We start from the raw sequence: 26544 nt of genomic DNA on the forward strand, positions 1-26544 counted from the left end.
TCCTGTTAGCGAAATATCACTCATTTTTTTCCCAGAACCCTCAGTTCTATGTCTTTATAATAGAGTTGTTATATGCAGTAGAAGTTTTAATAACATCGGTGGCTCAGTGGTTAAAGGCTCAAGGTTACTGAGCAGATGGTCAGAAGTTCAAGCCCCAGCACTGCCAAGCTACCACTGTTGGGCCCTTGGGCAAGGCCCTTAACCCTCAATTCCTCAGTTGTATAAATGAGATACATGTAAGTCGCTCTGGATAAGGGCGTCTGGCAAAATGCCATAAATGTAATTGTAAATGTAAAACATCGGAAGGGGCTGGAGTTAATGACTATCAGAGTTAAAGTGCATTCCCATATGACCCTCGGTACATCAGAGATCTGCCCTCTCCACATCGCACACTGCTGATCTTAAGTTTTCCCCACCTCTTACCATCACCCCTGTTTACTCACCATGGCAACAGTTGCCCAGCTACATCCAACCCGACAACTCGCTCATGCATAATTACAGCTGTTGCGGGAGGTTGACTTTCTGAGTGTTTGTGATGAGAGTATACAAACACTTCATTAGTCACAGCATCCTCACAGGCACTTAGAGGCCCAAGCTTCTCCCTGCCATAAGCACAGCAAAGCATAACTGCCACCTGCCATGTGTGTCAGCTAACAGCAGTGCTCAGCATGACTTCCTGCCTCAAGTTGGCTGTGTGAATCTATCTCTCTCTCTCTCCCTCTCTCTCTCTCTCTCTCTCTCGCTCTCTCTCACACGCACACACACAAACACACATCATATAAAAGTGAACAACACTGTTCACAGAGAGACCTTATTCACTGAATGCTTTCATTTCTGAATTCAGAGATCAACCCTGAACACTACACTCAGTGCTTCTCTGGATGATTTATGGTTCCAAATTTATAAAACAGTTTTTCTTTGGTTCTTTTGTGACCATCTTTTGTACAGTTGTACATACAGTAAAACCTTTAAAGCAAAGAGGTAGTCTCAGCTTTAGGCCATAGAGCATCTGATTTTTTTTTTCTACACTTTTCTGGCCACAAGCTTCAGAACCTTCATGGAAATTTACCTCCATAATCTTCATAATTAACATGTTATCTTCAAAAGTATTCTGAGTTTACTTTTTATTTAATTTTATTTAAACTTCTTTCATTGACATTGGTGCAGTGGGATTTAACACTTGCTTTATGTCTACCTAAGGAGAGCAATGCAGAAGTGCTTTAGTCCTGCAGTATGTCTAGCTCGCTTGTCTCCTCATCTTTACACTCTGCTCAAAGAGGTCAGGTTCCAAAGCTTCAACTTTTATACTAATACCGTCATCAATGCCATTGTGATTGTCATCTTATAAATCTCTAACTTATCAAGCCAAGTTTCTGGGCAACTGCACCATATAGCTGCATTGCATTCTGCAACACCGAGTCCAATGTTTGCTGTCTCCACTACTTCTATGTTGGGGATTTCTCATTATTGAGGCATTGAATGTTTTAATGATAACTGAGAAAACAAATGGTAAATGGTCTGCACTTATATAGTACTTTTTTAACCTTAGTGGTTCCAAAGCGCTTTACCCTGGTTCTCATTCACCCATTCACACCCATTCACACACACACACACACACACACACACACACACACTCACACACCAGTGGTAGCAGAACTGCCTTGCAAGGCGTTAGCTTGTCATCCGGAGCAACTTGGGGTTCAGTGTCTTGCTTAAGTACACTTCAGTATGTGGAGTCATATGGGTCAGGAATCGAACCGCCAACCCTACGATTAAAAAAAAACAAGTATACGAGACAAATACGAGAAAACAAGTTCTTGTATTTTTAGAAGCAAAATCTTACCACTATCCCTCATGTTTGAGGTCAGTGAATTTTTTTATTCTTCTATTGAATACCATTGTAACTGCATTAGTAACGTCTCCCTGTGATGTCAGAACAGCAAACAACTGCTAACTTCTCGTGGAAATAATGAAAAATGCAGGATCAACTGACAAGTAAACACACCTCTGGGGTTGGGGGGTTTAATTCCCACCTTCGCTCTGTGTGTGTGGGGTTTGCATGTTCTCTCTTTGCTTTAGGGGTTTCCTCCCCCAGTCCAAAGATGTGCATTGTAGACTGATTGGCATCTCTAAAATGTCTGTAGTGTGCGAGTGTGTGTGTGCAATTGTTGGCCCCGCCCTTGTGCCCTGAGTAGCATGTGCCCCAGATAGGCTCCTGGCTCCCCGCAACCCCGTGTAGGATAAGCAGTACAGAAAATGAATGCATGGGATCGATAATCTTGGAAAGGAAAAGGTTTATTGTTGTTATATGCCATGTCAGTCAAATTGCTTCTTTTTGTGAAAGTAAGTTGGCTATGTGTATTGCCGGAACATCCCATACTTTGTAGAGAATTCTAGATGTCTGGCGTATGAGGCTACACCCAGAGGGACAATATGAAGAACCCTATAATATGCTAGATTTAACCTTTTTATTTCCTAAAAGTAGGAGGTAGTAGACTGTGTTGTGTACTTTGATGCAATGTGAAATTGATTGGAACTACAAACTGTCGTGTGGGTTTGATTAGCGCTAGATCTTAATCTAAACAGTACTGTGGATTGGTTTAAAGCTAGACTTTTGTCTGGATTCTCATTTAATTGAACTATTTTCATTACACTGTTTAATCAAAGCAGAATTTAATGAAAAATGGAAATAATATTTTCTTCAAATAAGCCTTATACAGTATAATATTGCTAATGGAAAATGGCCATTTTCAATTTGTTCTACTGAGAAGGAAAAACAGGCAAATAAGAGGAAAGGAACCGATCAGTATATAAAACAAACATGGCATTGGTTCAAGACCAGCTGGTCAATAGGGAGGAAGCACAGGGGTGGCTGAGGAGGGACAGATGGCTACCCTTAATGTGTATCTACAAGCAGCGACATACTACTTTTTATCCACAGCACTATAACATCTCAAGCAAATAAACTTCCCGTTGCACTGATTTCCGGGTGGAAGGTTAGCACTTTTGCAATATAACCTTTCGCTGCATACCAATTGGCATAGTTATACTATGCACAAAAAGTAGGTACTCTTTTTGTGAAGAAAAAGTACATACTTCTGAGTGTGTATTAAAAGAGTAGGCAAGTACTGAGACACACTAACACGTCGTGTAACGGAAAAGAACGTTGTTGCCCGGAAGAGAACAGTGTCACCGTAAACAAACTCCTCGTTGCATTTCAGCTTTTCTTCATTCATTATTCCTTACATAATTTATACTATATAATTTAATTGATCATTCCCTCAATTTATTTTAACTACATTTGATTTACACCTCCCTAAAATGTATCCTTGAATATGGTAAAGCAAACGGTCACAAAACTCCTCCTCCCTCACGCAAGGAGTTGTGGGTAATATTAGCTGAAAAGGTATCCATACTACAAAAATCTACCGGAAATAATAGACCATCTGGGTACCTTTGGGATACTCATTTCAACACACTACAATTCGGGACATACTAATTCTCATCTCGGATACTGTTTACTACGGGTAGGATGCCAATTGGGAAGCAGGGTTTCTTTTGCCAAGAATGATGAGTTGTTTTGATCTCTCTCTAATAGGCTGAATCAGTGCTTTGAATTTGCATTCATCATGCTCATGACCTTGCTCACTTCAATTTGGAATGTGTTCTCAGTTTTTAGTTTAAATACACGGTGTCATGCGTACATACATACGTAGGGGAAATAAACACTTTCTTTAGCTAAATGTCTTCCAAAATTTTTCGTACTTAGTTTATGTTATATTTTCTCAGATAGCCTTTAAGAATGTCTTAGACAAAAGAAGAACGTATTGAAATCATTCTCACGGCTGGCTCTGGAAGCTGTCGCAAGGTTGCGATGGACATGCAATTACATACATAAAACCAGATGCTTTAACACGAGTTCATCATGAGTGGGAGGCATGACTCCGTGGGTGTTTGCAAAAAATTGGCCATTATATAGGGGGTGTTTTGTAAATAAAGTAACAAAAAAAAAATTTTTATTTCCCCTATTTATGGGGCTTTTGTAGAATCACTGTCGAGTTCATTATAATATCACATTTCCATATTAAATTATTATAATATCACAATTCCTAGAGGATGTACAATCTGAAAGCAAGCCTGTAAAATCAAGGGGTCATAATCTTGGCTAAGGCATCACTGATACATTTTGGTGAATCACAGAAAAGCAGTCAGTTATCAGCAAATATTCAGTAATATAAGTGGGTCAGCATGCAATTCCAGTGTAGAGTGAAGCTGTGAATACATAAAGGACTGCTGAAGCTCAAATTGTATTCATGTGTGCATTCAAAGGTGTGGAGGCAGGCAATGATTTAATCACTTTAAAATATTTCACTAGTAAGTCAGTTTGCCAAGGACTAAACACAACATGTTTATAGACATGTTAGACTTGTATAGACATATTGAGTGAAAGTAAAAGTAGTAATCAATAAAATTACTCAAGATAATTATTTATCAACCCTTGTAATGTTTTTTTTTTTTTTTTTTTGCCAAATGCTGTTGGGGTTTCAGTAGTTGGCTAGTGTTGTTAGCTAGCTATATATCGCGTGTTAATTCATACATATTGCTAGCTATATAGTTAGCTATCGAGCAAAGATGCCCATTACACATTATCCTAAGATTTACCTATTGACTTAGGTACATTGTCTAGCCAAAAGTTTCAGGACACCTGACCATCACACTCATATGTGCTTTTTGACCATCCCATTCCAGATTTAGTCTCTGTTTGCTGTTATAATAACCTCCACACTTTCCTCTAGATTTTGGAGCATGGCTGTGGGGATTTGCTCATTCTGCCCCAAAAGCATTAGTTTGGTCAGGCACAGCCGCTGAATGAGGAGACCTGGCACTGTGTTCCAATTCATCCTAAATGTGTTCAGTGGGGTTGAGGTCAGGGCTCTGTGCAACCCACTCAAATTCTTCCACACCAACCTTGGCAAACCATGTCTTCATGGAACAGGCCCTTTATTTCCAGTGAAGGGAAATCATAATACTACCGCATACAAAGACATTTGTACAGTTGTGTGCTTCCAACTTTGTGGAAACGGTTTGGGGAAGGCCTGGGTATGGTCAGATGTCCATATACTTTTGGACATGTCGTGAATATTTAACACAACAGGTAATGGATAATGAATCTAGAACTGATATATTAAGTTTAATACATATGCAAATTATCAAAAGATCTGGATAGTCAAGCCAGTTTAAGCAAACTGCATGTTTCCATGGGTTGGATGTGAAATGTTAATATTTCTATGGGTTTTGGCTCACATAATTTTCAGATCATTATTACACTGTTTGCTTTGAGGCACTGTATTGTAAGAAGTGTAGACTTTTGGCAAAAATAAATGTAGCAAAGTTTAATTTTTTTTAACTCAAGTAAATGTACTATGTACTCAGGGACGGATTTAGTGATTTGGGGGCCCAAGGTAAAATATAGGAATGGAGACCTCATTTAAGTGTTTTAACATCAATATTTAAATTTTTTTGCATATATTATTCAGCATTAATAGCAATAATCAGGGGTGGACTTGGACCAAAAAGTGGAACTGGACTTTCTGGCCCACAGCGGACCACCACACCCGGCCCACAACACGCCACATCATAACACACCGGCTCATTGATGGTTAGACCAATTTTAACACCAGTTACTACCATAAAAATATAACATAAACATAAATTATATTTAAAAATATTTATTTCAAGTAGCACTGAAGAGATATCAAGTCATATTTGTAAAACAGGCAAACAGAAACAGAAGAACAGTGTGACAAAGAATATAAAACAATCAAGACAGCATGGTAGCTAGTAAGGGAGCATCATCTGGGTGCAGTGTAGGAAAGCTGCACCACTCAACTGTACTTTATATTTTAACACTAACATGAAGCCACATCTAATAATTTTACCCCCCAAAAATAGACCACTACTACTACAACTACTACTACTAATACTACTATAATGATAATAATATAATAATAATAATATTGTATTTTATTTTCTAATATTAATATTATGAAATTAATCTTGATATTCCTATATTAATAAATAAGCCTATTTCACTACGACCACTAACCAAGAGCAAACATTAAGTCACTGTGTGGTACAGTAGGAGTTATTAAAAATATAATTTTCTTTTTTTTTCCTCGATATTATGGTAATATTTAAACATATTTATTTTACATGACTCCACATCTGAATGGCACACTATCATCATGTGACATTACACTCACCTATGATCATGTCTGCAGAGTTCAGGGTTTGTATTTGGAGAGAGAGAGAGAGAGAGAGAGAGAATCCTGCTGCCTGTGCCAGCCTCGCTGTTATTTGGCTGTAACGCTAGAATAATCTGTAATGCTAGAGCCGTCAGCACCTGCAGAACTACAACTTGCCTTCACGCCAAAGGCAAAATCTGTTCATTTAAAACACGTAATTTTACTTAGCTTCTTTTTTGCTCTGTTTGTACACTACACTTGACATCGCCGACATTTGCATGAGTTGGCTACTTTCTTCCACAGGTACTGGGGGTCATTTTCGCATGATGGCATTTTAGCATATGGATCTTTAGAAACCCATAACTGATTAGCGAAAATTAAAACTTTCTTAACCATATGTTTATGCAGCATTTTGGGGGCCCTTGGTAGCTCTGGGCCCAAGGCAATTGCCGACTTTTGCCTAATGATAAAGTCCGCCCCTGTATGTACTATGATTTAATTATAGTATAAACAAAAAAGTGCAATTAATAGTGAACCATGTACTCACCAAGGTTATTATAGTTTTGCATTTTTCATTTGTTTTTATTTTTATTTAGTTTTGACTTAATGTTTTCAAATTCAGTTTAGTTTTAATTAGTTTTTAAAGCGGGTTTTCTAGTTTAGTTTAGTTTCTATTTTTTGAAAATGCTTAGTTTTAGTTTAGTTTTTATTAGTTTTAGTGTTAGTTTTAGTCTTTTGTAATATGGGTTATTCTCTTTAATAAATAAATAAATAAAATAAAAAAATTTTTAAAAAACCTTGTTGATAACAGTCCCCTGCTCTGACTGGCTTTTAATATTTACTAACTTAACTCATCTGATTGAGTTAATGAGGCCTTCATAAGCATTTAAATGCATGGCAGTGTGTCATTAAATCTAAAGGAGAATATTTTGATGGATGTAGAACCAACTCAGAATAATTGGTCAACAAACATTTAGTCGATGTCAAGCTTCAGAGATGACTGCAGTTGCAGTACTGCTTTTATTAATGATGGCAAATAGCAAACGGATCCCAAAAAAAACACAAGTCAAAAACAGGCAAAGGTCAGGTAATTTACAAACAGGATATCCAAGGCAAGGACAGAATCACAAAAAACAGGGAAACGAACTTGATCAAAAACCAGGAGCATAAACACAGGCGAGAAGGCTTGGTATATCAGTTGTAGAATAACGCTAAGCGAATACTTTGCAATGCATGAAAGTTCAAAGTCTCTATTTATAGGGTGTGTGGATGATTGAAACCAGGCGTGCTGAATCAGAAATCAGGTGAACGTGACGTTGTGTGATTCGGCTGGGTGTTGTAGGCTGTGGTGTGTTCAAATCTTAGAATAATAAACATATGACTGTTCATCGTCTCTTGGTGTTTATCTTCCACATACTGTATATTTTTATGCAGTTTTATACAGTGTCTTACTACCAAACTTTTAGCCTATGTAATGTGGCCAGTGTTTCTGGAATAAAGATGTTAAGTCCCCTGATTAGGAGTCAGGATAATGCACACATAGCTGAAAGTGGAGATGGCAGGACTTTATTGACAATGTGGTTGCTGATGGCAGCAGGATAAAATTTTGAACAGCATTTCAGTGGACAGCTTTTCAGCTTGTAAAAAATAAAGAAGTAAAGAAACGATTGAAAAGATACTATTAAAGTAACTATGGAGCTTTTAGTAGCCAAGCCAGTTACCTGGGCTAAAACATACTGAGAATATTCACCTCCTGAATTCAAAACCAAAGGCAACAAGACCTCAAAACAAGTACAAAGTTAAAACAAAAAATAAACTGTGCTACAAGCCTGGCAGAGCATCAGCTGTGAAGATACACAGACTCTGGTGATGTCGATGGATTGTAGGCTTCACGCAATCATCACTTGCCAAGTACTTACATCCAACTACATAATTTTTTATTATATTTATTTTCTTAATTCATTTTATTTTATTCCAGGTTTTGGACTAGCCAAAACAACAAAGACTGCATAAAAAATGACGTAACTCATCAGTATGCAGAACTCAGAATGGAATAAAAAAGACACATCCAGAAAGGAAGAGCGTGTACAATTACTTCTGCTGACTCAGGAATTTCTACGAATAATTTTGTATTACAGTAGATATGAACACAGTCATTGATATAATGTGCCACTGTATCCTTTTACGAAAGCTTCTTGTGAATTGAGTATTGCCAGCACGGCACAGAGGACTGGTTTAGCTCTTTATCTGATGGATAGAAAACATTTCATTACCTTCTCTGGTGACACACCATAATCTCCACTATTACACAAGGGGTTCCTCAAGGCTCAGTTCTTGGTCCATTGACTTTTATAATTTAGATACTTCTTACCTCTTATCCACACCACACAAAGCTCTAATCTTTACTTTCACTGATATACTGATGACATTCAGACTTAAATTAACTCCCACTCAATGCCTGCTACTGGCACATACTGTTGCCTGTCTACAGAATATTTGACTTAGATGACAAACTACTTTCTCAAAAGGGATAAGACCGCATTCTAACATTTGAGCTCAAAAGCAGTTCTAAGCAAAAATAAATATATTAACCTTTACATTGATAACACGCCTACTGTATTTTCCTGCTTTTTCTCTTCACAATCTCTGAGTCATTCTAGACTATACTCCCTCCTTTGACTGCCATATAAGCTCCATCTTTTTTTTCAGTTTCAGAACATTGAGAAACTCAGGGCTTGTCTTTCACACTTGCTGCTGTATCCCTCAGTCATGCATTTGTCTCTATCATCCTGGATGCTTGCAATCCTGTCCATAGCACTATCAGTTCTGTTTCTCTCCAAAGGCTTCAAATTCATCAAAATTCAGCTGCTCAGCTCCTCACAAATACTTGACCTTGGTCCAACTTTACAGCAGTATTTTAGCACTTGTCTTCCCATAAAACAAAATATTTAAACCTATTGAACTTTTTTCCTTACTTACAGTATAAATCCTTGCTTCTTTTTTAAAGTCTTAGATGTTCTTTTTCCTAACCAGCCCACCTGCACCCTCAAATCCACCTCACTCACTATTCCTCCACTTAAAGTAAACCTTTAGTACCTAAGCCTTCTCTAAAGTAAATAGACTTTCTAACCTCCTGTCTACAAACCTGATGTATTCTTGGTTGTTAATCTACATCTTCTCACTTGTATGTCAGTGTTGTTATAGTTCTTCCAAAACATCTTTGGGTTATTTAAAAGCTCTATAATTATCTTCTATAATTACCTAACAGGCAGCAGCGAAAGGATTCAATTTAGTAATGTGATTGCTGCATCAAAAACGAGTATTCACATGAATCAAATGCGGGGCTCTGCAAATAAGGGCCTGATGAAAATGTGACCAGGAAACACTGCAAAAGGCCAGAATAAAGCAGGTAGATAGAGAGAAATGTGCAAGCCTTCCTTCTAGCTATGAGCTTTATGATCATGTCACCCCAATTTTAGCATCGCTCCATTGGCTCCCGGTCCACTTTAGGATTCGGTTTAAGATTCTGTTGTTTGTCTTTAAAACTCTTAATGATCAAGCTCCTTCCTATATTAAAGATGTTCTTACACCACATTCATCTAACAGATTTCTAAGATCTTCTGATAGGTTTCTTTTGCATGTCCCTCGATCCTGGTTAAAAACAAAGGGGGATAGAGCTTTTTCAGTTGCTGCCCCATGTTTATGAAATCAATTGCCACTGGATATCCGCCTTGCACCTTCAATTACCACTTTTAAGAAGAGGCTTAAAACATATCTCTTCTCCCAGGCATTTTTAATCAAATTTTTAATGTTGTCTGTCTTTATTTGATTTTATTCTGTTTTCTATTTCACTTTTCTTTACTCTGTTCATCACTTTAGTCAGCTTCGATGTGTTAAATGTGCTTTATAAATAAAATGTACTTACTTACTTACTTAATGTATTTTATATGTGGTGACTTTGTAAAACTTTTTAATCATGCTTTTTTTTTTTTAGTAATTATTAGGCTTTTCTTACACTTTCCAATCCCATTTCCCTAACCTCCCTTTCTTGCTCCCATTCTGCACCAGTTTGGTTTGGGCTCCAAGAAACTGGATGGATGTCTCTAAATACTGCTATGTGTGATATCCTCTTTCTGCTATAGAGACATTCAGCATGTTTACATGGACAACAACAATCCAATATTAAGCTGATTAAGACAATACTCTGATTAAAAAACTAGCATGTAAACAGCAATTATTGATGACTTTAATCCGATTAAAGTCATACTCGAAGTAAACATAAATCAAATTAAGACGAGGAGTATTCCTATTTTAGTCGCATTATGGACGTGTATTACAGACCTGTACACACCGTTAATCACACTATTAACATCGCGTGGGAGTTTTCGCCACTTTTTGCAACAGGACACGTACACACACGACAGCGCTCAACCATTTGACAGCAAACAAGAGAGCATGACTGCGTCCGAAACTGCGTACTTACCTTCTATATAGTAGGTGCATTTCAGCTACTATACAGTAGGTCAGTACGCGGTTTCGGACGCAGCCCAAGCCTTCAAGCAGTCATCTATTTGCACGTATAGCATGACAAATAATTAACTGCACTTGAAGCTTTGGTAAAATAAAAAATGAAACACCCAAAACTGTATACGGTACCATAACGAAGACGAACTGTATGTTAATACAGTGCCCTTAATCGATCTTTGTTCTATAACATGTAACACGGGAACATGAAAGGAATATTCTAAAAGCGACTCATGTAAACACCTTAATCACAATATTGCCTTACTCAGAGTAAGGTCAATAATTATAACTGCTGTCCATGTAAACATAGTCACAGACTATGTCTTACATGCACATGAAATTCCGTTTAAGGTCTATATTCAGGTTGCTGCCATATTCCAAATACTATGCTTACATGTGTACAGGCATCGGACTATTCCTGTATACATGGCTGTTGTAAGGATGCCGATCTACACATGCACTTTTCCTTTACGGCTGCTTTTTCCCAGGACATTCAAGATGCTGCCGTTGCTTCCCACAATTCCTTGCGGAATAAGCATGCGCATATATCTCATTTCAGTGGATTTTCTGAATATGGTGTTTGTTTGTTTACATCCAACAAATTTCTGATTAAAACAGGCATATTCCAGGGATGAGAATCAGAATTTGAGGAATCAGAATATTGTCTAAATTGCGGTGTTTACATGACCCAGTACTAATTATGATATTTCCAAATTCCGATTAATATCGGAATATTGATGTGCATGTAAATATAGTCATTATTGCTCATTGCAATAATCAGGTCCCAGTCTATTTTACTTTTTTTTTTCTTCTTATCATTAAATCCTCTGTTACTCACTCACTCACTCACTCACTCAGATTTTTATCTGTTGCCTGGCAAAGGGAATGTACAGAGATGCTCCCCAGAGCAACCAAAATACCTGCTCTAGTGCTTCAACTACTTTTAATCCATCCATATCATAGCATCCTTTTCCCCTCAGGAAATTACTGCATGTCTCCTATAAACATAAGGAAATTGTACAGTTGGAGACATCTCAGTGGAGTGTAGCATGATTAATGGTGACAGTTTGGAGTACAAATTTGTCGCATTGCCGTCCATGTTAACCTTTTATCTGATGCTGGTGAAACATATATGCCCAAAACCACTTCTTTTTACATTCACTGGCAGCCCAATAGATTGTTAATAACAGCAAAACCTTGGACAAGAAGCACAAAAGTGACAGTCTGCACATATACAAACAGAAAGAAAAGTCTGTATTTGACATCTCATCCTGGAGAAAAGTAAAAACACTATTCACAGAGATAAACATCTACGTTTGCATTCTGTTTCAGAAAACATACAGCAGATGGGGGAATGGAAGACTCAACTCTCTTTCCTTGTTTTGTTTTACATTATTTTTTCTCTAAGCTCTCAGCAAATGCTTCTTCCTTATAACTGATTCCTCAAATTGACAGACAGTCCTAAATAGCATGCTTAGTTCACCACAACTGAAACTAATCTCTGATTTGTGGGGTTTCACTCCTACTCTACAAAGATTGAATGCACCACTCAGAGATGCTGCATGTCTCTAATATACAGCACTACTGCTTTGTCATGTAACCAAACATTATGTATGTGTTTTCCAAGCATACTGTAAACCTCGTGCTAGGCTAAAAAGAGTTTTCGCTGAAGGACTGCCATGAAAAGGATGTTTTAGTCCAAAATTTGGTTAAATGATTCTCTGGTGGACAGGGTCGTATTTTTTTTATATTGCTCTAATAAGCAAGAGCTCTACTGTCTGGGGACCCCTTGGTTATTACACTGGGTCTTTGGCTTTTAAGTCAGGGCTAGCTTGATTTATTTTCTCTGAAACCAATTGAGAGTGTCCTTTGCTGTATGCTTTGGATCGTTGTCCTGCTGGAAAGTCCACCCACGTCTCATCTTCATCATCCTGGTGGATGGCAGCAGATTCTTCTCAAGAATCTCCCAGTAAAGGGCTCCATTCATCGTTCCTTCAATTATATGAAGTCTGCAGTACCGTGCGATGAAAAACAGCCCCACATCATGATGCTTCCACCTCCAAACTTCACTGTTGTTATTGTGTTTTTAGGGTGATGTGCTGTGCCATTTCTTCTCCAAACATGGTGTGTAGTTTGACCAGACTGCACTCTCCCAGTATTTCATAGGCTTGTCCAAATGAGTTGTAGCAAACCTTAAACAAGCGTCGACATGCCTTTTCTTTAGTAACGGAGTCTTGCGGGGTGAGCGTGAGCAGTGGAGTGCATTGCCTATTGCTTTCTCTGTGACGATTATACCTGCTGCCCCCAAGTGTTTCTGGAGCTCTTTCCGAGTGGTCCTTGGCTCTTGGTCTACTCTTCTGACTATCCATCTGACTCCCTGGTCAAAAAACTCACAAGGAGCTCCTGTGCGTGGCCGGTTGATGACGGAGTGATGTTGCTTCCACATGCAGATAATAACCCCAAAGGTGCTTACTGGAAGATTCTGAAATTTTGAAATACATCTGCATCCGATTCCATCAATATGTTTATCAACAATAAGGTTGCGAAGGTCTTGGGAGAACTCTGCTTTTACCCATCATGAGATGTTTCTTGTGTGACACCTTGGTAACGAAAAGCCTTTTTATAGACCATCAATTTACTAACCCAGCTGATATTAATTGACACAGATAGGGAGTATAATTATTTATGGATTTCAGCTGGTTCCTTGCCTTGGAGAACTTCTTTTTCTTAGCATGTTCAATACTTTTTTCCTGTGTCATTTCACTTTATTACACATAACTTTATTTATGGACTTTAATGTTGTGAATTCTTTATATATCTGGATTTCTTGAGTTAATACTGATGTAACCTGAAAATTTCATGTGAATAACCTCATTGGAAATTTATTTACTGAAAAAAAATGTTGACGCGTTCAATATTTATTTCCCTCACTGTATATTATTTCAGCATTATTTAAGCATTCAGAAATAAACAGGTTGTTTATGTTATCATTAAATACCTAAAGTAATTTAACACTCGTTTTGCACCAATTATACAGTATATGTATATTCTTATTCTTGACAATTTGTCTTTAAGATAAGCCAAAAAGAAACGGCATCAGAGAGCCTAACAGGTGCCTAGTTAAATATAAAATAAATCATTATCCTTGTCTTTGAACTGAACAGTATTACAATGAATTGGATGGTATATTTTCATTTCTACGGATTACTGACTATTGGTTCTAATCTTTACTGATCTGTAATGAACAAAAAGAGAATAAAATATCTACAGGCAAAGCTGAAAGACAGGATCACTTGCTAGTTCTGAAATCACAGAGTGTAACTTTAAGCCAGCCAAGACTAAACATTATTAACAGAAGGCTGTAACAAATTGTGGAATGGTGTGAAGAGAAAGTCGGATAGAAGCCAAAAACCACAAACACTAATAGCCATGTACTCTTCTGGGGAAAAATATGTGAAAATATGTGATAAAGATCTTGTTATGAATTGATGCTTTATAAATTTTGCCAGTGGATTTTTTTTTTTGTCCATGCATACAAAAATGTGTTATTGAGCGAAAAAGGCCTTAGTGAGAATCACACAGTAATGGTGTAACAGCATCTATGGGAACTCATTTGCTGATTCAAAAATGATCTCCCAACATCTTTTTTTTTGTGTGCAAGTAGCCTACTTTTTTGTATTATTACTCTTATGGATGAGCCTTTGGTAGCTTCATAAATGTGCAAACAATGGCAGCGTAGACCAGATCAATGGGCGTAATGTAATATTGCAATCTTCTCTGCAGCTGAAGACCGATCTCACACTTTCTCACACTTCTCAGTTCTTAGGCAACAAAATGTTGTCACATCGATGCTTGTGGAGCTAGAATCACTTTCTATGCTTTTATTAAAGGTGTACATGAATGAATGAGCAAAACATTTTCTGAGCCAGACATAATAATTCGTTCATTCATTTTTAATTGTCTTTTCACAAATACGACCATACAGAAATGATTACAGCCCTAAATTGCAGTTGATTTATTTTCTTATTTCTTTCTTTACCCTACCATCATTTCAGTATACACACTGTGTATCCTACACTTGTTTCGTGCCATGTAGTGTGTTTGTGCATGCTTCTCCTATCCAGTGGGTGTAAATCCTACGTATCCTGATTTCTTTTTAAGCATATGAAGTGTCAGATGCAGAAAACATTTAAATAGTTTACCAGGTTATGTGTGTGTGTGTGTGTGTGTGTGTGTGAGTGTGTGTGAATGAAACAGGATGCTTAGTCGCAATCTGATGATAGATCCTTTGCTCACTGTAATTGGACTGAACTCTTCAATGATTGACCCCCTGTCACAGCTGACATTTGCATACACCTAACAGGCTCGCTCAGATCAGCAGGTACAAGACCTAACAGGACTAATAAAGCTGACCATGCGGTGTACCCGCTGCAATCAGGAGACAAGCTCATCAGCTGAAGAAGGCACTCAGCTCTGTGAACAACGGGCAGGCTGAACATCAACTCATCCGTCAAGCATCCATCTCAAGACCTCATGTGAACGTCGGGTTGAGTCATATTGTTAATGAGCACAGAGAGGATGAATGAGACGAAATCTACTGTAAGTCCAATGTTAATCGTTTCCTTCAATTGCACACACTTAAAATCCTCACAGCCTCTTAACAGGAGTCAAAGTCAACCTTCACCGTTCAACAACCCGTGCAGATGGATCTGCTTCGCTTCTGCTCGCCCTGGTTGTTGCTGTGGATTTCAACACAAATTAATGACAGGCTGCAATGAGGATTTAGAGTCACGCCGCTGCTCCCTCGGAGTATTGACTGACATGCAGTACAGAGCTCATAACGCTCTCTCATCTTTCACTGTCAGATGAAAACCCCAGCAGCATGTGGAACACCATCACCTCTGTCTACACTGCCATTTTTACATAATCCACCACTTACTGTAGCCTACTGATATGAGAAGGGTGGAGAATAGGATATACAGCGTGGCTGCTGAAAGACTGATAGTTCATTGTCAGCTGTTGAAATGAGGACTGACAGGGATTGGGCGAAGTTGCAAACTCGCATTGTTATCAGCAGAGGCTCTGCGCAGTGTTAATGCACCTCACTAACCCTTTAGATAAGAAATAGCGCACCTAACACACACTCACACACACACACACACACACACACACTATGGTTACGCATTGCTCCTCAGTGCTGCATTCGACGTGGATAGAATTACAACACCTTCATGCATTTGGAGACAAAATATGCTTCTCTTCCCAAACACTTGCTCAACATTCACTTTTTAATACAGCTACCATGTTTATATAACAGAGCAGCACCCATGCATAGCAAGATAACCATTACAGCTGCATATATAGATTTATTTTTTTTATAATCGTGCGCCCTGAATACTAAATATTAAATCGGGTTTAAAGGAAAGTGAGCACAGATGTACACAAATACGCACAGAATAACGGCTACATTTTCAGGCGTGTGGAGCACACAAAAGGCGCGGTGGTGGAGATCCTCTGCGCAAAACTATTCATCATCACTCTCATCCTCATCCTCATCCTCATCATGTGCCAACTTTGGAGCGGTGAGTCGCCAAACTTCATCTCAGATCACCGGAACACCGCGGCCACGATTGAGAAATCAAATTATAGAGAAATGGAAAGAGGAATAAACAGTGTTACCTTTATGGTTTTGGAGGATTGGCACTTCACTTGGGAAACGGTGGCTGTTTGGTTCATGTTTGCAATCAAAGCTCGATCCAAAAGACGCAGTCTGAGCCGGACTTTCAGCGAGTCGGAATTCACAAATCCACTCAGTCCACAAGTAACAGCAAATAAAGCATGTGCAGCAAGCAGCAGCCTCTCCTCGGGCCCCTTTTTTTTTTTTTCTTTTTTTTTTTTCTTTTCTTTTCTTTTTTTTTTCTTGCGATCCGGCTGTAGTGCGTGGGGAATCAGATGCGTAATGTGCTGGATCTCTCTGCTCCACTCTCCCCACTGTGTCCCCGTCAGTGATGTGTATATATAAGCGCACCTGTAGGGCACAGCCCAGCAACACAACATTTATATAAGCATAAAAATCATTTAAGCCTGCATTAACAATATAGTAACAATTCAAATCAAACATTGCTGATTTGCAAAAGATTGCCTAAAGGGTGTACATTTAAATGAGTGTTAATCACCTGTCACTCTCACTACTAGCACCTGAGTCCTTCTGAGATTAATTAAAGCTTCGAGATAATCCAGCTTTTCTCTTAGTAATGACCAGTCCTGAACCCCATCAAGTTGAAGTCTGTTTATGCAGATTCTGTAAACACAGATGCACACGCTCGGCTTCTATGTCGTCACACTGCAAAATCACTAGTCCTGAAGAAGAACACCCACACTGTTTACTGAAGTGAACCAAATGAACACTACAGGCGTTAATACAACAGAGGAGAGTTAAAACACCAGCGACAGCTCTGTACTTGCTATTTGAGATGAAACACGCCACAGTTCTGAAGTGTTGCTATGCCGAATAGCTAATGGGGACCAAAGGGATTTGAGAGATGTTAGCAATGTACAGAAGGCTGGCGTCGAAGGCTCTATATAGTGGGCGTCAGCCGGAGAGACACACAACTCTGAACATTCAGCAGGAGAGACACACAACTCTGAACATTCAGCCGGAGAGACACACAACTCTGAACATTCAGCCAGAGAGACAAACAACTCTGAACATTCAGCCAGAGAGACACACTAACTCTGAAGAGTCAGTCAGAGAGACACACAACTCTGAACATTCAGCCGGAGAGACACACAACTCTGAACAGTCAGCCAGAGAGACACACTAACTCTGAACACTCAGTCGGAGAGACACACTAACTCTGAACATTCAGCCAGAGAGACACACTAACTCTGAACACTCAGTCGGAGAGACACACTAACTCTGAACATTCAGCAGGAGAGACACACTAACTCTGAACATTCAGCCGGAGAGACACACAACTCTGAACAGTCAGCCAGAGAGACACACTAACTCTGAACATTCAGCCGGAGAGACACACTAACTCTGAACACTCAGTCGGAGAGACACACTAACTCTGAACATTCAGCCGGAGAGACACACAACTCTGAACAGTCAGCCAGAGAGACACACTAACTCTGAACACTCAGTCGGAGAGAGACACACTAACTCTGAACATTCAGCCAGAGAGACATACAACTCTGAACATTCAGCCGGAGAGACACACTAACTCTGAACATTCAGCAGGAGAGACACACTAACTCTGAACATTCAGCCGGAGAGACACACTAACTCTGAACATTCAGCCGTAGACACACACTAACTCTGAACATTCAGCCAGAGAGACACATTAACGCTGAACACGGCTGGAGAGACACACAACTTTGAACAATCATTCAGAAAGATACACAGCCAGAGAGACACACTAACTCTGAACACTCAGCCAGAGAGACGCACAACTCTGAGCACAACTGGAGAGACACACAACTCTGAACATTCAGCCAGAGAAACACACTAACTCATAACACTCCAGAGCATACACACTAAATCTGAAGAATCAGCCACTGTAACACATTAACTCTGAAACCAGCCAGAGACCCTCCAGGATATTGGACTTTATAGCATGTTGACATATATTGTAAATATAGTGCCCTCAAAAAGTATTGGAACCGCAAGGCCAATTTCTTTCTTTTTGCTAAGCCATTTGGGTTTGAGAACAAAAAAATTACTGTGAGACAATAGATCATTATTTCAGCTGTCATTTCCTGATATTTACATCTAGATGTGATAATTAACTTAGAACAAGACACCTTTTGTGACAGACCACCCAATGTTTACATTAGCAAAGTATGGGAACAAAGAGTCTAACTTAAATAAATTGAAGTAAATAACATGTAATATTTGGCTGCATATCCCTTGCTTGCAATAACAGAATTAGACAACCCATTGACATCACCAAACTGTTGCATTCTTCTTATGTTATGCTTTTCCAGGCTTGTACCACAGCTTCTTTCAGTGTTGTTTGTTCTGGGGGGTTTCTCCCTTCAGTCTCCTCTTCAGGAGGTGAAATAAATGCTCAATTAGGTTCTGGTGATTGACATGGCCAGTCTAAAACCTTCCACTTTTTCCCTGATGAAGTCCTTAATTGTGTTTTGGGTCATTGTCTTGCTGCACAATGAAGTTCCTCCTGAAAAGATTGAATGTTTCTGTAGATTTCTAAATTCATTCTCCTGTTATCATGAGTTACATCATTAATAAGGGTTAGTTTGCCTGTTCCAGAAGCAGCTTTGCAAGCCCAAGCCATGACACTACCACCAACATGCTTGAACAATGAGCTTGTATGTTCTTGATCATAAGCAGATCCATTTTTTCTCCACACTTTGGTCTTTCCATCACTTTGGTAGAGGTTAATCTTGGCTCCAGAACTATTGTGGCTCACCTCTGTATTTCTTTGTGAATTCCAATCTGGACTTTTGAGTCTTACTGCCGATGAGTGGTTTGCATCTTGTAGTATGACCGCTTTATTTCTGCACTTGAAGTCTTCTTTGAAAGGTGGATTGCGATACCATCATCCCTGCCCTGTGGTTCTTGTTGCTGATGTTACTGACTGCTGTTTTTGGGTTTTTCTTCACCGCTCTCACAAGATTTCTTCCTGTTGTTTTCCTTGGCCGACCTGTTCCATGTCTGGTTTTAGTACACCAGTGGTTTCTTTTTTTTTTCCAGGACATTCCGAATTGTTGTACTGGCTATGTCCAATGTATGTGTGGCTCTGATCGATTTTCCCTCTATTCTCAGCTTCAAAATGGCTTGCTTTTCTCCCAATAGACAGCGCTCTGGTCTTTATGAGTGTTTTTTTTCATTCTTTTTTTAACAACAAATGGGGTGTTCAAAGGCATAACTCATTGAAAAATGGGTTGATGGAAACAAAAGGTGCCATGTTCTAAATTGTTCTAAATAAGTTGATTAAAACATCTAAATCTAAAGATCAGGAAATGAATGCTGAAAATTGGAACTACGGTCTCATATTCATCTTTTGATCTCAAACCCAAATGTTTACAGTGTCTAATGAAAACAAAACAATTGGCCTTGCTGTTCCAATATGTTTGGACAGGACTGTATATTTCACAGTATCCAAGGTATCTGGTTTGACTCTGTACTCAGATTCTCTGGTTTTCCCTTATGTGTGAATAAGTGTGTGTACATGGTGCTCTGCAATGGACTGGCATCCCATCCAGGGTGTATTCTTACCTAACCAGGATAAAGTGGTTACTGAAGAGAAGTGAATACAAACAAACAAATAAATAAATAAATAAATTACAATATACAAATTACTATCACTTTGCACATTTATATAGATGTATTGTAATTTATATAGATAAATGTATTGAGCATCTCTTATAAAACAAAACCATATTATAGGTTGTGTACATAAATTACACTCACCAGATCATTGGAAGAACCATCAGTGCTCCACAACAATGCACCAAAACCTTTATGCTGTCATTATTTCAGAGTCAGAACCGGGGCTGCATTGACCATGATAATATATTAAGATTTAAAAAAATATTGATAGTGGTGGAGGAACCATGACTGAATGTACTATGATGCTATAAATTGTGACTGTGAATTTTGTGACCTAAATATGGATTCACAATTTTAATTAATCATAAATGTTTACATTAAACCCCATCCAGGGTGTCCCCCACCTCATGCCCTGGATAGGCTCCAGGCTCCCGTGACCCTGTGTAGGATAAGCATTTTAAATAGCACAAAATGAGTAACGAATTTGATTTCATGATTCAAGTTCTATTTCACCCCTCCTAGAGATGTTCTGTAGGAGACGTCCCTCCACCTCTAGGCACAGATGCTACAGGATTTTTTGCTGAAGCAGTTATTGTTTGACTCTCCGGGAAAGTGAGGTTGGGCACCAGTTCTGTGCTCACTGCCTTGACATTGAACATCTTATAGAAGTTGTGTCTGATTCAGTGTTCCCCTGCACTCACTGTGCAGTGATGCTAACATACCGGAAGATTTAGATCCTGGCACAAAGCTGAATCTGGCTCAAGCTCGTCAGTCTAAAGAGCTTGCTGGTCATAAACACCTAAACCTGACAATGACCAACAAGCACACAAGCAGCCCAGTCTCAGTTACTCTCTAAAGGAATAAACAACTTGGCTGTAGATATGGCTCAGCAGATCGATGATCCAGGAGTTGAGATCGGGTAATTCAAAGGTCAGCATTTCTCAACAGAGCCTTCCTTATAGCTCAGTGACCAGGCATCCTTCTTGCTCCTTATCAGATGAGTGCATGGATACTATGTCTACAACTACCCCCAGGAGGTTCTTTCAGGCTGATAATGACCTACCACAGAGCTGCCACTTTCATCTAGTCTCAGCAGCTTATGGAGAGAGGTGTATGCCAAGTCTCATGGCAGGCTCAAAGCAAACTATCATAGCCAACCTGAAGATTGCTGTGCCTTAGTAGGGCTGGGGGTTTCACTCTTTAACATGGCACCTGTGACAGCAGGGTGTGTCATACCACAGTGCAATGATTTTATTGATAGCTTTCATGGGGGATTCAGGCAGGCCACATGGTGCATATGTATATGTATACCAGAAGTATTAGCCCAGAACTGAGAAAAGTTTAGCTAGGAGCAGGTGGACCATTCCACTAGAGGCAAGTCAACACATTGTGGTTATTCCTGGCAGAGCTTGGGGCAGGATGCCCTGGCCAATAAGTGACCTTACTATTTGCATTATTTTGCTTCTGTTTTTACTTCTCTCAGTTATATGCATTTCCTCCTATACTGCTAATTCTGCTAATTCCTGTGCAGGGATTATAATATCCTTAAGTGGATATTGTTCTGTTTAACCTTTCTCTAAACAGTGGCAAATCCCCATCTACCATAAAGGTGGCAAAGCACAATGGACGGCAATCTCTCTAGGGTCACATAGGCTAATTGCAGGTGTGTGTGTGTGTGTGTGTGTGTGTGTGTGTGTGTGTGTGTGTGTGTGTGTGTGTGTGTGTGTGTGATAGACAGAGAGAGAGTGGGGGGACCTCATGCTTTTATAACATTAATAGCGGCCCTACCCGTGGTGTTAGCAAAGCAGTCATCTCTGAGCACCTTTCACACCTGTCCTAGGGTGAGTCTTATTTCTCAGAACATTATTGGAAGATGTTATCCACATGCCCTTGACAGCTAGGAGGCATGGAAGAAAACAATACATACATATGTAACTATGTAACCCATATAACCACTAGGGGTTCTTGTCATTTAGAACCTGTGCTGGTTTGGCAAGAAGCTTCTGGTGAATGACTGTAGTTAGACTGTCAGCTGTGCGATCTTGTTGGAAAATCTTAGCATGTGTGTACACATGTACATGTTGGTGCTCAGGTATTACACACTGCCCCATATATAATTAGCAATATAATTTGGTTTTGCCTTGAAAGTTATATGCATTATATAAGGTATATGCAATATGTATTGGATGGCAAAGAATTCATTCTGTACATGAAAATAGCCATGTAAGATATATTGCCCCAAAACATGCAAAGATACAATCAGTGTGTGTGTGTGTGTGTGTGTGTGTGTGTGTGTGAAAATTGTCAGATTGATTAAGTGGATATTTGGAGTGTATTGGATTCACTGGTGTGTTTGTGTACTGGTAGTCCAGAAAGCTTATTACTTAATACAATTTTACTTTACTGATTAATTTGTTAAAATGCCCCCCCCCCCCCCCCCCCCCCCCTTCCGTGAGAAGCCTAATGCCTGCTCATTAAATTAGTTCTGATGCTGGCTCTGAATCAGTGCAGTACATTTTCTCTTTTTGGTCTAACATTCCACAAGCTCCCACATAGATTTCAGTTCTACCTGTCAAAATGATCCTGCCTTTGTACAGTATTTCCCTGCCTACATGTCTCCAGCTTCCCTCTGCCTCAGTGGCTGCACGCGCTCCGACTCTGCTGTCTTTCTGCCCAGGTCCATGATGCCTGTTCCTTTTCATCATTTTCTAACTTTTGTTACTCTGTTCTCCTTCTGCCCTCTCATGTCTGTATCCTGTATGCATCAGGTGCATGTGCTCTGACATGCTTGCTGCCTGGCCAAGTTTGTACCATACATGATGAAACTTCTGTCCTACCAAAATCATCATTCACCTCCAACCTCACTCTGTCCTGAATTAGGATACATTTGAATGGTGTACTTCTTGGGTTTTTATGAAATAAGTTTGTGTTTCACAATACATTTAATACTCAATGATCCCTTTCAAAGCAAGACTCATTCCAAAATTGCAGACATTTTAGTTCGAACGCTAATTTTCTTCATCAAGATTGTGTACCATATAACCAGCATGAATCTAATAATACTGCCCTGTCTATTTTTGATACTCTGAAATCCTACACCACGCAGAGTTGAACAAAGAATAGTTGGGGGTTCCTTAATTGAGCTTCTTCTAGTATGTTCGAGTGAGACTGGTTCCATGATATGAGTGAGTGAGGCCTCATATCGACTTGTAAATGAGGCTGTCATTATCACATTCCATATACATCTCTAATCCTTGTGTTTAATCAGCATATAACCTGTGTCTCTGTGTGGGTTTTACTGCAGTCAATATCTGTTCTCCACTGATAAAATAGGGCTGTCAACAATAGACCTTTAATATTTAAATACCTCGCAGAAAAATTAAGCCATTAAGCCAAGGAACCACAGGTCTACTCACAGATATATAACTCCTATTGTCACATAGCACGCACACACGCACACACACACACACACACACACACACACACACACACACACACAATAATCATGTTTGTCTTGCTATTATTGTAAGGGCCTTCCACTGACATAATTATTAATGAAGCTAATTAATACTCAGCCAACTAAATACAACCCTTAATCTCAGCAACCAAAAGGAAACTCTTTTAGTTTTCTAAATAAGGGGACCAGTCCAGACAAATGTACCTACAATGTTAAAATGGTCAGAAATTCCTATCCTTGTGTGGACATTTGGGCTCCAACAAGATATAAAAAAAAAAAACATGCTTGTACACATGTGCACGTGCACACACACACACACACACACACACACACACACACACACACACACACACACACAAGCATAACTTTGTATAAACACAAGCATAACTTTGTACATCCATAAGTACACAAAGGCATATTATCTTTTAAGCTAGTCTTTAGTTTGCATGGTTTAAGAAGTCTGAATAATCAAATGCACAGACTCTTAATCTGTTAAGTGTAGGACAGTGTGAGACAACTCAGATTCGTTTTGCCTCTGAGAGAACATTTAAGGCAGCACAACACATAAATATTCTCTTCACAGCCCACGGGGGTGCACTGCAGTGCTGGATTCATTAGATATTTAGCTAAGCACTTTAATCAAATGTAATCTTTAGCAAGCAAAGATAAACTCGTTCAGCTGACTTTAGTGCCTCAGGTTGCACCTGAATTAAGTTCACGCTTCACTAAATTCACCTGATACCATAGAGTTCTTTGAAAATAATAATGATGATGATGATGATGATGATGATGATGAAATATACTGACAGACTTCTACCTGAAGAGTTCACAGGAGTTCACTATTTGTTACTTGAATTGCCATATCCACAGAATTGACTATCCATTTCATGGACTGCTTGAATTGCCATCAAAACATGTTCCTTCAACACGTATGTTTTGAGAAACCATTTTCCACTGCAACATAGCATTCACAGCAAATGAATAGTGTGGCTCAGGCACAGGTAACGTCTTAAAGAACTGTTTCTAGAGTATTCTCTTTAAAAACACTAGCCCTGAGGGGCTTAAACATTGTTGAATCAGAGCTCCTGTTTTCATTCCATTTAAAATGAAATGTACATACCCTGCCTTGAACAATATTTGTTAGATCCTTTACTTATGTACCTCTACAGCTTTTAAAGTCTGGCTACACCATTCTGACAACAAACTGTATGCTATCGCATATACACGTTGGTGGGGAAAGCAATAACAAACTATTGTCTAGAGTGTCATTGTGGCATTTTAATCAGAACAACGCTGTAACCTTGAGTTCTGCCTTGTATTTGATTGTACTCACTAACTAGGTAGCTTAGCTAAGCATCTAGACTGGGATTTATTATTATATTGATTGTAAGCAGAAGGCTGCTTTCCTTAGAGTCGTCTCTGGAGGCAAAAAAAAAAATCAAGAGAAGGAAAACTAATTTAACAACCGGCACTCTACTTTCCATCTTGGTGCCTGAACAGTGACCTGTTTGTTCAAGTTATAAACAAAGTGGCTGACATCACTTAGTGCTTTTCCTAAAAGCTTCTTTATTTTTTGTAAGTATTTTTGCTCTTACAGGAAGGAAGTCACCCAAAAAGCTTTATAAAAAATGCCCACGTTATGGCTACTTCCCACTAAATTAGATTGTGTGTAAAATATTCACTGATGTCTAGTGTGAACACAGCCTTAGGTAGAAAATGAGTGTATGGAGAATTATGCTTTCCTGTTTTCTAAGAGATACAGTGCAAACATATACATGGAATATAGCACAGAAGATGGACACATGCTAACACATGTCATTTTTGTGAGGACTACATTTGTGTGTAGTCCCATCATCATGGGGACTACATTTTATCCTCACAACAGGCACACCCGGGTATGCCATTACATAATTTTTCTTTAAGGATTGCTTATATTTGTATGACGATTTGCAGTATGAGCATTCATTTTATACAAGAATGAAAGAAATATTATACAACAACAGGCCAGTTGTGAGGAACACAGTGCAAACCAGAGGCAGAATAAACTCTCCTCAACAACTTCAGGAACCTTCAATATTAATTCCATTATTACAATAACAATCTCTTGTGGCTCCTCTTGTGGTTTACATCAGCTTTGCCCCATAGTTAACTTCAAGCTTCATTTGATAACTACACCTACTACGCCTCTTCATCCAACTCCCACAGCTTCAGAACGACTGTATAATCGTCTAACATAAAATGATGCCAGGATGTTTTCACCTACTGCCTTAGCCTTAGATTATAGGTCCTGGCTCTTACAAACGCCCCCCTCCTGCCCCCAGTGCTACTTCTACAGTGTTTCCTCACTCATACTTCTCCCACCATTATCGCCCTCTCTTCCTTCTCCTCCTCCTCTCTTCTTTTCATCTGCTCCACTGCCTGCGAAAGACCAGACATGCTGTGAATATGAATAAGAATATGGCGCGATGATCAACGTGTTTCGGTAACACATGAAAACCCACTTGTGTTTTACAGTTCAGAGACACCGCACACACTCCCACTTCCACCCACACTGAGTGCTCAGATACACCATTAACACACAGTATTTAGAAAGCTCATTTGCCTTTCTTCCATTAGTGTAATTTCGATGCTCTGAAAGACTCCTTTTCACCAATGCAATCAACACAGATCAAAACTCATTTATTCTACACACATATACAGTACAGTATACATACAGCTTCCACCTACACACACCCGCAATCAGTTTGTTCCTATGCGAAAAGTCATGGCTATGTTAACAAAAAATAATTCAGCCACAGCAAACAGCTCTCTGTTTGTATTCTGCTTTGACATCAAGAGCGGCTCTTCATCTCCCTGAGGGCATATCTAGTAAAAGCCTGGCTTAACAGTGCAGAGCTGCACACTTCAGCTATGATTAAGAAATGAAACTCAGTTGTGCCTTGTGCCAAATGGCTCAGGCTTTGCAATCTCACCAGGAGAGAAAGATGGCAGGTTTTCTCTCTTCCCCTGTTGCTACATGA

General features: G+C 39.2%; 1 protein-coding gene across 2 annotated transcripts in view; it reads right to left on the reverse strand.

The window, feature by feature from the left end:
- Nucleotides 1-17231, reverse strand: part of LOC108266118 (inactive dipeptidyl peptidase 10) — a 106317-nt gene extending 89086 nt beyond the window's left edge. Inside the window, exons 1-2 of one of the 2 annotated variants that reach the window (XM_017469134.3) lie at nucleotides 16946-17231; nucleotides 16449-16797 (exon numbers count right to left, since the gene is read on the reverse strand). In XM_017469134.3, coding sequence (XP_017324623.1) covers nucleotides 16449-16505 — 57 coding nt within the window. In that variant the 5' untranslated portion in view covers nucleotides 16506-16797; nucleotides 16946-17231. Of the gene's footprint in view, nucleotides 1-16448 lie in introns of both variants that reach the window. The other variant, XM_053681065.1, reaches the window with a different exon arrangement.
- Between the last annotated feature and the right edge of the window lie 9313 nt (nucleotides 17232-26544).

Source organism: Ictalurus punctatus, chromosome 6 (genome assembly GCF_001660625.3).
Source record: "Ictalurus punctatus breed USDA103 chromosome 6, Coco_2.0, whole genome shotgun sequence".
NCBI lineage: Eukaryota > Metazoa > Chordata > Actinopteri > Siluriformes > Ictaluridae > Ictalurus > Ictalurus punctatus.